The following is an 11,731-nucleotide window of genomic DNA, read 5'->3' on the forward strand; positions in this document are numbered from 1 at the left end:
TATATATATATATATATATATATATATGTAGTTGAAGTTAGAATTATTAATGATGTAGTAATGATTTTTTTTCTGTAGACTATAAAATATATAGCTTAAATGTGCTAATAATAAAATTTAAATTAAATTAATAAATTAATTAAATTTAAAAAATTAAATTATTTTTGTAAAAATTAAAAACTACTTTTATTCTAGTCAAAATAAAACAAATAAGACTTTATCCTGTATAAAAAAATATTATCAGACATACTGTGAAAATTTTCTTGCTCTGTTAAACATTATTTGGAAAATATTTGAAAAAGAAAAAAAAAGGGGGGGGGAGCGAATACTGACTGCAAATATATATATATATATATATATATATATATATATATATATATATATATATATATATATATATATATATATATATATATATATATATATATATATATGTATGTATATATATGTAAACTCTGCACAAAAATGTCCGCTGGCTTGGTAAGGAGGCTCTGAGGCAACAGTGCTAACCACTGGGCCACCGTGCCACCCATCTAGAAAAAGAGCAGTATTAGAGGTGGGGGATTCTTCAAAACGTAAATGACTGTGTTATGAAACCTATAGGGCACTTATAGTGGCCTAGGAATCGTCTGATTGGTGAAGAATAAATTGGATAACGCGGGGCAGCTGCAAGCAATCATAAGCACGTGATCCTCTCGAAATTGGTTTATAAATAAACTACACTTAAACAGTCTGCTGAAGTGAACACAGGATGAAAACCTTTTTTTTGTTCTAACTCTCATACAGAATATGAAACAAATAGATTAAACAATCTGCCTTACGATGTATATGTATTCAGTAGATATTAGAATAATCTTTACATTCAAATTATTCTGATGTATTCTTCAGTACATACAGAAATAACATGCTGTATTTATAATTGTTTTGACAATTCTATAATCACATTGTGTATTCTAAAACTGCACACTGTTTGTTGCTTTAACAAAATCTATAAGTAACCTTGTGTTATAAATCCTGAGAGCTGCTGAATGTTTCATTTACAACAGATATCGAATCCCTTTCAAATCACTGATTTTAAAACAAAATCAAATATGACAATTAACAAATAGTATACAAATACAAAATGAAGCTTATAGAGCATACTATAATCAAACATGACAGTTAACATATAATATTCCAATACAAAATGAAGCTTATTAAGCAAACTATGGTCAAACATGAGACCTAACAATGAATATTCCAAAACAAAATGAAGCAAATAAAGCATAGTATAATCAAACATGACAATTAACAAATAATAGTCCAATATAAAAGAAAGCTTATAAAGCATACTAAAATTGATCCACTCACTAAAAACAAGTTTGCAAAACAGAAAGAGTCATGCTGCGATGAATGATGATATTGTACTACACATCACACTATTCATTGTACAGTACTAGGTTATCTGTGAAAAAAAAAAAAGTTTAATGCAGAAACAGCTAGTCAGTGTAATTTTATATTGTATAATATATCTATTAAAGTGGAGAAATACATGATGATTATGTTTTTTGTTTGTTTTTTCAAGATTGCATAAAATTCATCATTCATTAATCTTTTACAGAGCAAACTTACTGTAATCAGAGAAGTCATTCTCTGAGGCAGCGCTGAGACATCATGGATGTTGATTTAGAGCAATAAAAAAAAAGAAACAAAAATATAAACTTTATATAGGACATGATTTATGAAAGGCTTATAAATTTATAAACTTGGAGTCAGTCAAAACATTTTTGTTGCTGTTGTTGTTGTTGTTGTTGTTGGCTTACCAGACAATGCTTCGTATTTCATCAGTACCAGCAGTATCAGGTTTGGGTGATACTAGAGTATAGATTTGTGGAAAAAAAAAAAAAGGTTAAAATAAGAAAATACCCCTGAGTAACTTTGAGTACATTTCTTTGTAGTTAATTTTAAGGTACTTTACCCCTAAATGCTGACAAAAGTACCTTTTAGCAGATAAATATATAGAATAAGAGTTAAAGCCAAAAATGAAAATATGTCATAATTTACTCACCCTTTACTTGTTTTAAATATTGTTTACCTGTAACCAGGGCCGGACTGGGACGAAAATTCAGCCCTGGCACTGTTGCCACACCAGCCCACATTACCACACCGACACAGCCCCATCCACGGACATGCACATTCATTATTTATTTTGGTGTAGAGATGGTGAAATTATATGAGATTCTTGCCAGATTTTGATTATATCCGTGTAACCTTGGATTGGTTCGGCCCATGTTGAAAAGATGCGGCAGTTGCCGATTGGGCCAAGTGCTTAACATTTATTATTATCATTTTTATTATTATCATCATAATATCACATCTAGCAAGAGATGAAAGGTGTCTGTACTTAAGAACAATACATACTAAAAAAAAACTGACCGGCCCAGATTTCAAAATTGGTCCGGCCCTTCTGGCATTTGCCAGAATTGCCAGATTGCCAGTCCGCCCCTGCCTGTAACTATTGACTTCCATAGTTTTTGTTTTTCAGAATTTGGAAGCTAATGGTTACAGGTTTTCAGCTTTCTTCAAAAATAGCAAAAAAAAAATAAATTATATATATATATATATATATATATATATATATATATATATATATATATATATATATATATATATATAACGGTTTGGAACCACTTTTTTTCTCTTTTTAATTAGTATTGATGAACATGGAATAGGAATAGCAGAAACATGGAATAGCACATTCAACTTTACTTAGATTTTATAGTTTTTTTTAGAATAAGTATTTTATGTATTACAAGTTATATATTATATTTAAGTTAAATATTAATTTAATATTTACCAAAGAAATTCAATTATAGTTCATGCTCTATAAAAACGTTATTTTACCTTAGAGTGAATGTATTTTTCCCTTGAACACAATAAATATTTTCAACATACGTATGTACAAACGTAGCCCCATATCCATTTCTGGTGATTGTGAATTATGTAGCCAAAAGTATATGTCTGCATTTAATTTTTTAACCGCAAACTATGTGAGTTGGAAAATCTGAACTTTAGCTGATATTTGCCCCCTAATCATAACCTTTGTCTTGTAGGGATGTGATTATAACGTAATGCCTGTTGTCGATGTCCAAGGCAAAAATACTCCTGACAACACCGAACAACAATTCATCAAACTGGGCTCGGCTCAGTCTGAAGCATCGCTGAAAGCTTCCATCATCCAGGTATAGTTTCAGTGGGAGTTCATAAACTAATAGAGATAGGTGCACCTTTGAATGGACCTAGTGCACTCAGACAAGGTTCCAAACAAATCAACACTGTTTTTCAGTCTTCCTAAAGCACAAAAACACAGCTTTTCTCTCAATAAAATCCATGTTAGGCATTTAGCAATAAAGCTAGATTCACCGGGTAGACAGAAGCCCCACCCATGATGCGAATTTGCACCTATTTTGAAGGGAATTTGACGCATAAATGAAGAGGATTTGATGAGCGAATGAAGCGAGTAAACTGAAAATGTTCACGTGTCTTTTTATCTGCGTGTACTGCATCTGGTGTGAACACAGCATAAGGCTTTGTGTGAATGTAAAAAATTTTCTTGACCACAATAAATATTTGATTGGGACTAAATTAAAATTTAAAGTTTGAATCAAAGTTAAGTCACGCTCTGATAAAAACTGCAAATTTAAGCTGCAACAAATTACAGTCATTTATTTAAGTTTGTTCAAAGTTTATATATTTTTCTGTGTGACCTTATTGCCCCATGTGGGATTAATAAAGTGGTTACTTAACAACTTTACGCTTTAACTTAACAACTTAAACTTTTGTATTCAGCCAGCCCACTTACACCCCTTCTCCTCCACCCCATTATACTACTGCCACTGCTTAAAATAGTTCCATTACATCTCCATTCAGTGTAAAAACATTAAATGAATACCTTCATAAATCACTTCTGTTTGTTCAAGCTCTGTCTCAATCCTCAAAGATCTGTTTATAAGAAATGCATTGTAAATGGTCTATAATATATTGTATATTTTATTATATCAATGAAACAAATTTGAAATAAAACAGACCTTTTCTTTCCTACAATACACCCTATGAAATTGATAAGAAAATTCAAAATTATATGAGTGTTAAGATTTAAGCAGAACTTTTAAAGAAGTGAAACCTGTAAACATTTACTGTAGTGAAAGTGCCACATTACCTTGTTTTTGGATGAGGAACCAAAGTCCCAGCAACAGAATTATCAACATTATCATGCCATAGGTTAAGATGATTATGACTGTGGAAGTGCTCCTATCAGACTCCGCTGTCAAGGAAAACACATTTTTAATTTGTCAGTTTAATTATTTGTATATTTTAATACTGTAGTTATACACACTTGTGAAAATGTGGCTTTATTGAACATACTTTAAATCAAAAAACATTTATATAAGTATTTTTTTAATCTTTTACATATAATACTTATATTTAAGAAAAATTGGGATTTAAACAGCCTGATCTTATGAGAAAATGTAAGTATTTTACGTTTTGCCAGTTTAGTGGCTAATTCGTACGAATTCATACAAGTTCAGTCGTACGAAATTGTACTATTTTAAAAAGGAGGCATGGCACCTAACCCTAACCGTCATTGGGGGATGAGCAAATCGTACTAAATTGTATGAATTAGAGTGTACGAATTCGAATTAGCCACTAAATGAAAAAGTTACGAATTGCCGTGAGATTGCGTTGGATTTAAAGTACACTTTTATATTTTATAAAGAGTACTTTTGCAATTAAGTGAATTTAAAAGTTGCACTTTTTAATGTGTTTTTGTCAGAGTAAATATTATTGGTCACACTTTATTTTGATGGTCCGTTTGTTAAATTTAGGTTACATTGCATCTAAATGCCAACTAATTCTCATCAGATTATAAGTAGACTGTTAGGTTGGGGTTAGGGTTAGTGTAAGCTGACATGTATTTGCAAAGTTGCTTATAGTCAGTTAAAAATTTGTTGAAGGAGCATTATATTAAGCAGACAGTCTACTAATGTACCATAAAAATAAAGTTACCATTAGATAGCAGCATGTAATCATGCATAATTAATTGTAACTACTATAGTAAGTACATGAAACGTGTAAGGACACCTTAAAATAAAGTGTCACATGTACTGAAATCAAAAGTTTAAATGAATATTACACTGTAAAACCCTAAGAGTTAGGGCAACTCAAACCATTTGAAGAAACCGATTGCAACTACCATTTAGGTTCAGAACTAATCTTATTGAGTACTGTCAACTTAATCCATTTGAGTAAATGAAGCAATTTGAGCACATCAAAACCCAACACATGAGGACAACTCAATCCAACTGAGTACTGTAAAACCCAATATAAGGCAACTCAAACCGGCTGAGGAAACCGTTTGCTACAATCAATTTGAGTTTAACTGAACTTACCCCATTTAGGTTGAAGTAGTGAGGTATTTAAATAACTGAGTAGAATTAACTTTCAGTAAATTTTGAGTTAACTACACTCATTTAATTAGATACAATTGACTGTTGGATTTTTAATGTATGATAAATAATTAACTGCAGTAAGAGTAATCACTAAAAACCTAAATGTTTCAATTTCGACACAAAAAATGTAATAGAAACAAATATGTTTAGTCTGCTTTAACTTATTTTAATAAGTTAATCAGATTTCAACTAATTTGTCTTAAGGTATACAAAGTTTAACTTCATATTTTAGTCTGTTTAATTGTTGTAAGTTAAATTGTAAGCAAATTGAAATTGTGTTTAGTAAATTAAAAAGTTTAGTTTAGTTCAGTGTGGTTTAAATTTCACTGCTGGAAGTCCAAACACTGAAAAGCAAATCCATCGCTGTGCAGCTCCACAAGTCACAAAATGACTAGAAAAGTTAGTTTGATAAAAAAAAATTTTAAAATAAAAAAACAGTGAAGACAGGAAGAATTTACAGTAATCACAGCATAAAGTTGAGTTGTTTTTTTTTAAGTCTAATTGTATGTAGCTTGCACTGTAAATAATTATTTTTTGTGTTGGGACAACATGATAAGTAAACTAGTTAGTTTTTTTGAATGTAAGTGGATTAAACATAAAGCAATTGAGCTGTCACAAAGAAAAACTCAAGAAATGTGTTGTTTTAGCTTATTTTAAACAAGTAGTTTGAACAAAATGCAAATATATATATTTTTGGTAGCACTAAAATATTGGTTCATTAGTTAATGATAAGGTAACTGTTGATGCTCCATTTGAGTATTATTTAGTAGACTCTCTGCTTAATATCTGTTGATACTGCTTCTTCAACAGACATTTAACTGACAATAAGACAATTAGCCAACACTAATTAGTCCAATTATAATCTAATGAGAATTGCATGTAGATGCAATGTAACTTAAATTCAACAAACAGACCATCAAAATGAAATGTGTAATGAGTTAATTAAATACCTCACTACTTCATCGGTTTCCTCAAACAGTTTGAGTTGCTTTGACTTATTGGGTTTTACAGTACTCAGTTGGATTGAATTGGATAAGATTTGGACATTATTATTGCTCTCTGATCACTGACTCATGATATTTGATATATAATATATGACCAATTTTCTCTGTGATTTTTGTACCATTGTTGCATAACGTTGCCTTAAGGCAACAAAAAATATTTTGGGGTTGAGGGTTCAAACCAAAAACAACTTTTAACAATGAAATGTTCCCAAAAAAAACACAAATAAAATCATGTGGAATCATTTTTGTCATTTACCATTAAATAACGTGCAGTAGAGGGATAAGAAACTCTGCAACTACATGTCAACTTACACTAACCCCAATCTAACAGTCTATTAATCTAATAGAATTAGTTGGCATGTACAGTAGATATTATTTAAGTTTAATGGCATTAGTTCATGTTAACTCACTGTGCATTAACTAATGTTAACAAGCACAACTTTGGATTTGAATCATGCATTAGTTAATGTTGAAATATGGTAATGAAAATGAAAAACTGTAAATATAATAAATGTTCATTTACTTCCAAAATAGCACAAGTGTTAAACATTACTTTTCCTAAGTACAATGTTAACTTATTTTTTGTAAATTACACTGTATTTAACAGTAAAATGAACTGTGAATTACTGTAGGACATTTATGCAGTATGTTACTGTATTTTAAAGTTGCATTGTGAAAATAATTGTATATTTTAAAGTAAAGATATACATAAAACTCTGTAAAAATTCTGTAAATGTAAATACAGTATTTCTCTTGTAATTGTAAGTTACTGTAAATTCTACAGAAAATTGTAAACAGTGTATATAAGCAGTATTCTGTAGCAATTGGTCTTATGAAAATATGCTTGAACACTTCTTTTTCACAACATATATTCAACAACTGTACTGGTTAAATAATCACAGTAGGTATACATGGCATTATTGTTAATTACTTCACATGATGTGTGCTAATATACCTAGCACTAAAACGTTGTGCAAACTTTCCATCAGATATAATTTTAAACAGTCTACTGAAGTGAACACAGGATTGTTTGTTGTTGTTCTAATTCTCATACAGAATATAAAAAATAGATTAAATAATCTGCTTTACAGTTTCCTGTGTGTATACAGTCTGAACCATTTAATCTATCTTTATATTATTAATTATTTAATTCTCTTGAATTAAATCTCTTGAATTAATTCTTTTGACTTTATATTATTAATCAAAGTACTTTTTGACTTATTAAAAAAGTGCAAAAAGTTTTGTTTGTCTTACCAGCTATCTGAAAGTTGACTTTATTATTTTGCTTAAATCTTCTTTCATGGTGAGGAAGCATGTTTAATAACACAGCACAACTGTACATTCCAGCATCTTCCATCCTGACGTCTCTAAGGGTGAACGTCGTCTTCATCTCCTCGGTGTTCCAAATGTTGACTTTAACAGGCTTTTCATTTTTAATGAGGTAAGCCAAAATCATGTTCTTGGACTGTGTTTTGTTTAAAGGACTTGATGTTGAACAGATAAACTCAGCATCACTTCCCTGTAACACCTCAGACTTCTCCACATGAATATATGTGTTAATCAGAGATTCTGTGGACAGGAAGAGAAAATGCATGGTTAATATTAATAATTAAAACACGTTCTGAAGAATTCTGTCTCATTAGAAAGGTGATTTCACACAATAGTTTGTATATTGCTGTTAGTTTGAAGTGGATTACACTAAATAAAAGTAAATCTACTGTGTCATTCATTCAAAGTACTGTACAGTATATTTTTACAGTGGAAGGAAATGTAGTTTTGACAAATGAGTGAACTGTTTTTGGAGAGATATGAGCTTTTGCAAGTGAGCTATAGTGTTGCACTAAACTGTAATATTGTTTTGGCAAATGATCTTAGAATTTTGAGAATGTAATTTCTGTTTTAAGAAATGAGTCAAACCAATGGAGTAAAACTGTATCCTTATGAGTCATTTCTCTGCTAAAAAACATCTTAAACCAGCATAGGCTGGTTTTAGCTGGTTGGCAAGCCTGGTTTTAGAGGGGTTTTGGCCATTTCCAGGCTGGTTTACAGCTACTTCCAGCCGGGTCTTAGCTGGTCAGGCTGGGAGATGACCAGTTAAAACCAGCTTGACCGGCCTAACCAGGCTGGAAGTCCAGCCAAAACCAGCTGTGTCCAGCTTAAACCAGACTGGTCAAGTTGGTTTAAGTTGGTTTTAGCTTGTCATTTTCCAGCCTGACCAGCTAAGACCAGGCTGGAAATGGCTGAAAACCAGCCTGGCCAAAACCCCTCTAAAACCAGGCAGGTCAACCAGCTAAAACCAGCTTCGGCTAATATTATATTAAAATGTCTTAAAACAGCTTGCATAACATACAATAAATTAGAACACGACCAACTTTGTTTAATAAGTTACATTTAACTAAAAAGATATGTTGTCATGACTAATTGATCATATATTTTTTATAGTGTACAAATATGTGTGTAACTTAATGCTGGTTTTATAGTTCAGGCTCACAAATTTATTCAGAAATGTCAGAATATCCTACCGGTCACATTGATGAAGATATTATTTTGACCATATCCCATAACTTTAGTTATCTTCAACTTCTCTTCTGAAAACACACAGCTGTAATTGCCAGATTGGTTTATTTCCACACGTTCTATTTTAAAGAAGACATCTTGTCCATATTGCACATCTACAGCGATACCGTCTGTACACAGATAGATATAAACTGCCTTTGTTGCCAGACCAAACGCACTGCACTTAACCTCCAGTTTTCCCCCTTCTGGCACTTCTTTGTTTTGACTGAAAATCTTAGCTCGTTGAATGTTTTGACCTGTGAAAGAAAGAAGAACTATTTACTCATCCTGATAATGTTACATAAACTGCAGGGTTGTTTATAGTTTAAACATACCTTGACTCGGAATGAAAAGATTCACTGACATATCTTAAAAAAGGAAAATAAATTGATAAAAATTCCTCCTACAGCACTGTGTAGATTTAATATATTGATTAGTTCAGGTATAGATTTTTACATTTCAGTACTTACATGCAAGGAGAAGCACACTAACCATGACTGCTGATCAATATGTCTTTACACACCACAAGATCATTTAGTTTCTTTTGGTTTGCATCCAATATGCTGTTACAAAGTCAGTACACTAAACAGAACAGAGAAAAGGGCAGTGCTTTCACTGAGGTAGAGCATCTCTAATAATCATGCTGTAAGGGAATTATTAAAGCGGAAACATGCATGCACAAACGCACACACACAAAACAGTTCTAAGAATTCTATCTTAGGCAATTTGTCACCTTAGCATTATAAGGTTCTGTCTGACATTTTTGTCAAAATTGAGTTATTGACATTATTTAAATGACAGCTTTTTTACATTATGTAATGTATTTTTATATAAGTTGTTTACATTAAGACCTTTTATCTAAAAAACAAAAATTTATATATATATATATATATATATATATATATATATATATATATATATATATATATATATAAGACCAGGCTGGAAATGGCTGAAAACCATTTATATATAAAGTATTATTAATGCTCAAAGCATTCTTAAATAGCATTAAAAAAACTAAAATTCAAGCCTCTCGTTTTCTCTAATTAGCTATGTTTTTTTAAAGGAGACAGCTGTGCTTATTTTACTCAGTACTGAAATTCAGTGTCATGACAATGTCTAATATAGAGAAGGAATCAGTTCGTTAATTTGAATTTTACTTGGATATTTATCAATAATATTTGATAAATAGCATCTGAAACTGTCAGGCTCAGGGATTGAACCACAGTCTCTGGTGTGGGAGTGTGGACTCCTTACCACTGAGCAACCAGTAGCTGAAGAACTCAGCAATGACACACTATCAGATTCCTTGAGGAGTTTTATTAGCAACAAAAAAAAAAACAATCTTCAATGGAAGATGAAAAAACAGTTAACAAAAACAGGAAACTTCAGGTTTCAAAAGGTTCATCAACTCAGACAGGCAAAAACTTCTGAACAGAAAAAATCCAAAAAAAAACTTGGAATATTAGATACAAGAGAACTAGCTTAAATAACAAGAAGGAAAAACTCACTGTAGGTGACAGGCATTTGTCTACAATAACCGAGCAAAGAACAGAGGAAAAAGGGTTACTTTTATACAAACAACTAAGCAAGGCACATGTGAAACTGATCTCGGTGATTACAGGTAACCAAAAAAAAAATGAAAAGTTGAAATGGCGACATCTAGTAGTGAATAAAAAACATTACATGAAAAATTAACCAAAAACCCTGACAGAAACATGTGATTGGGAGAATGTTAGCTAACTACTTTTTTCCCTTAACTTAGCTGAAAATGAGATCCAATATCCTTTTTTATTTTCACTTGAAAATAAATAAACACAGTGAAATAAACATATATAATAATGGTGATGATATAAATGATCATTATAATAATGAAGTAATATAAATTTGTGTCGCTTTCTCTTCCCTGATAAGCTATACAGGCAGGTTCACGTTCCTGTGTAACAGGCAATACTTCCGGGTTTTTTCCCACTGCAGCATTGATTTCGCTTTTAAAAATGGCAGCCACGTAAAGTCAGTCTATTATGCAAGACTCACTTTTATAAGAGTTGTGTGGCAACCATCTGTAAATAAACAGCTTCAGTTAGCAACAGTCAGCTTGTAATAGTAATAATGTATACATTAATTTTCTTTAGTATTCACTATTCATAAAAACAGTCTGCAGAAGCACTTTGACATTCTCCCTATGTACATTTGAAGTCAGAATTATTAACCCCCCCTGTTTATTTTTCCCCAATTTCTGTTTAACAGGGATTATATTTTTTTCGACACATTTATAAACATAATAGTTTAAATAACTCATTTCTAACTGATTTTTTTAATCTTTGCCATGATGACAGTAAATAATAATTTACTAGATATGTTTCAAGACACTTCTGTACAGCTTAAAGTGAAAGTTAAAGGCTTAACTAGGTTAATTAGGTTAACTAGGCAGGTTAGGGTAATTAGGCAAGTTATTGTATAGTGATGGTTTGTTCTGTAGACTATCGGAAAAATATATAGCTTAAAGGGGCTAATAATTTTGACATTGAGATAGTTTTAAAAAATTAAAAACTGCTTTTATTCTATTCGAAATAAAACAAATAAGACTTTCTCTATTAGAAAAAATATTATCAGACTTAATGTGAAAATTTCCTTGCTCTGTTAAACATCATTTGGGAAATATTTTAAAAAGAAAAAAAA

The 11,731-nt window shown here is 31.0% G+C and overlaps 1 protein-coding gene across 3 annotated transcripts; it reads right to left on the bottom strand.

The window, feature by feature from the left end:
* Positions 1-813: 813 nt before the first annotated feature.
* On the bottom strand, positions 814-10,595 carry LOC141378765 (uncharacterized). 3 transcript variants are annotated; one of them, XM_087293366.1, is made up of 11 exons: positions 10,561-10,595; positions 9,520-9,631; positions 9,385-9,417; positions 9,016-9,306; positions 7,748-8,062; positions 4,199-4,303; positions 4,068-4,089; positions 3,932-3,981; positions 1,803-1,854; positions 1,612-1,643; positions 814-1,444 (listed from the first exon to the last, which is right to left on the bottom strand). In XM_087293366.1, the coding sequence occupies exons 2-11, from the start codon at positions 9,542-9,544 to the stop codon at positions 1,419-1,421; spliced, it is 951 nt and encodes a 316-aa protein (XP_087149492.1). In that variant the 5' UTR covers positions 9,545-9,631; positions 10,561-10,595; the 3' UTR covers positions 814-1,418. The 3 variants fall into 3 exon arrangements, with proteins under 3 accessions (XP_087149492.1, XP_087149493.1, XP_087149494.1); XM_087293367.1 differs by lacking the exon at positions 10,561-10,595 and having other exon boundaries at positions 9,520-9,689; XM_087293368.1 differs by lacking the exons at positions 814-1,444; positions 1,612-1,643; positions 10,561-10,595 and having other exon boundaries at positions 1,799-1,854; positions 9,520-9,689.
* Between the last annotated feature and the right edge of the window lie 1,136 nt (positions 10,596-11,731).

The sequence above is a fragment of the Danio rerio genome, chromosome 18 (genome assembly GCF_052040795.2).
Source record: "Danio rerio strain M-AB ecotype USA chromosome 18, GRCz13ab, whole genome shotgun sequence".
Lineage (NCBI taxonomy): Eukaryota > Metazoa > Chordata > Actinopteri > Cypriniformes > Danionidae > Danio > Danio rerio.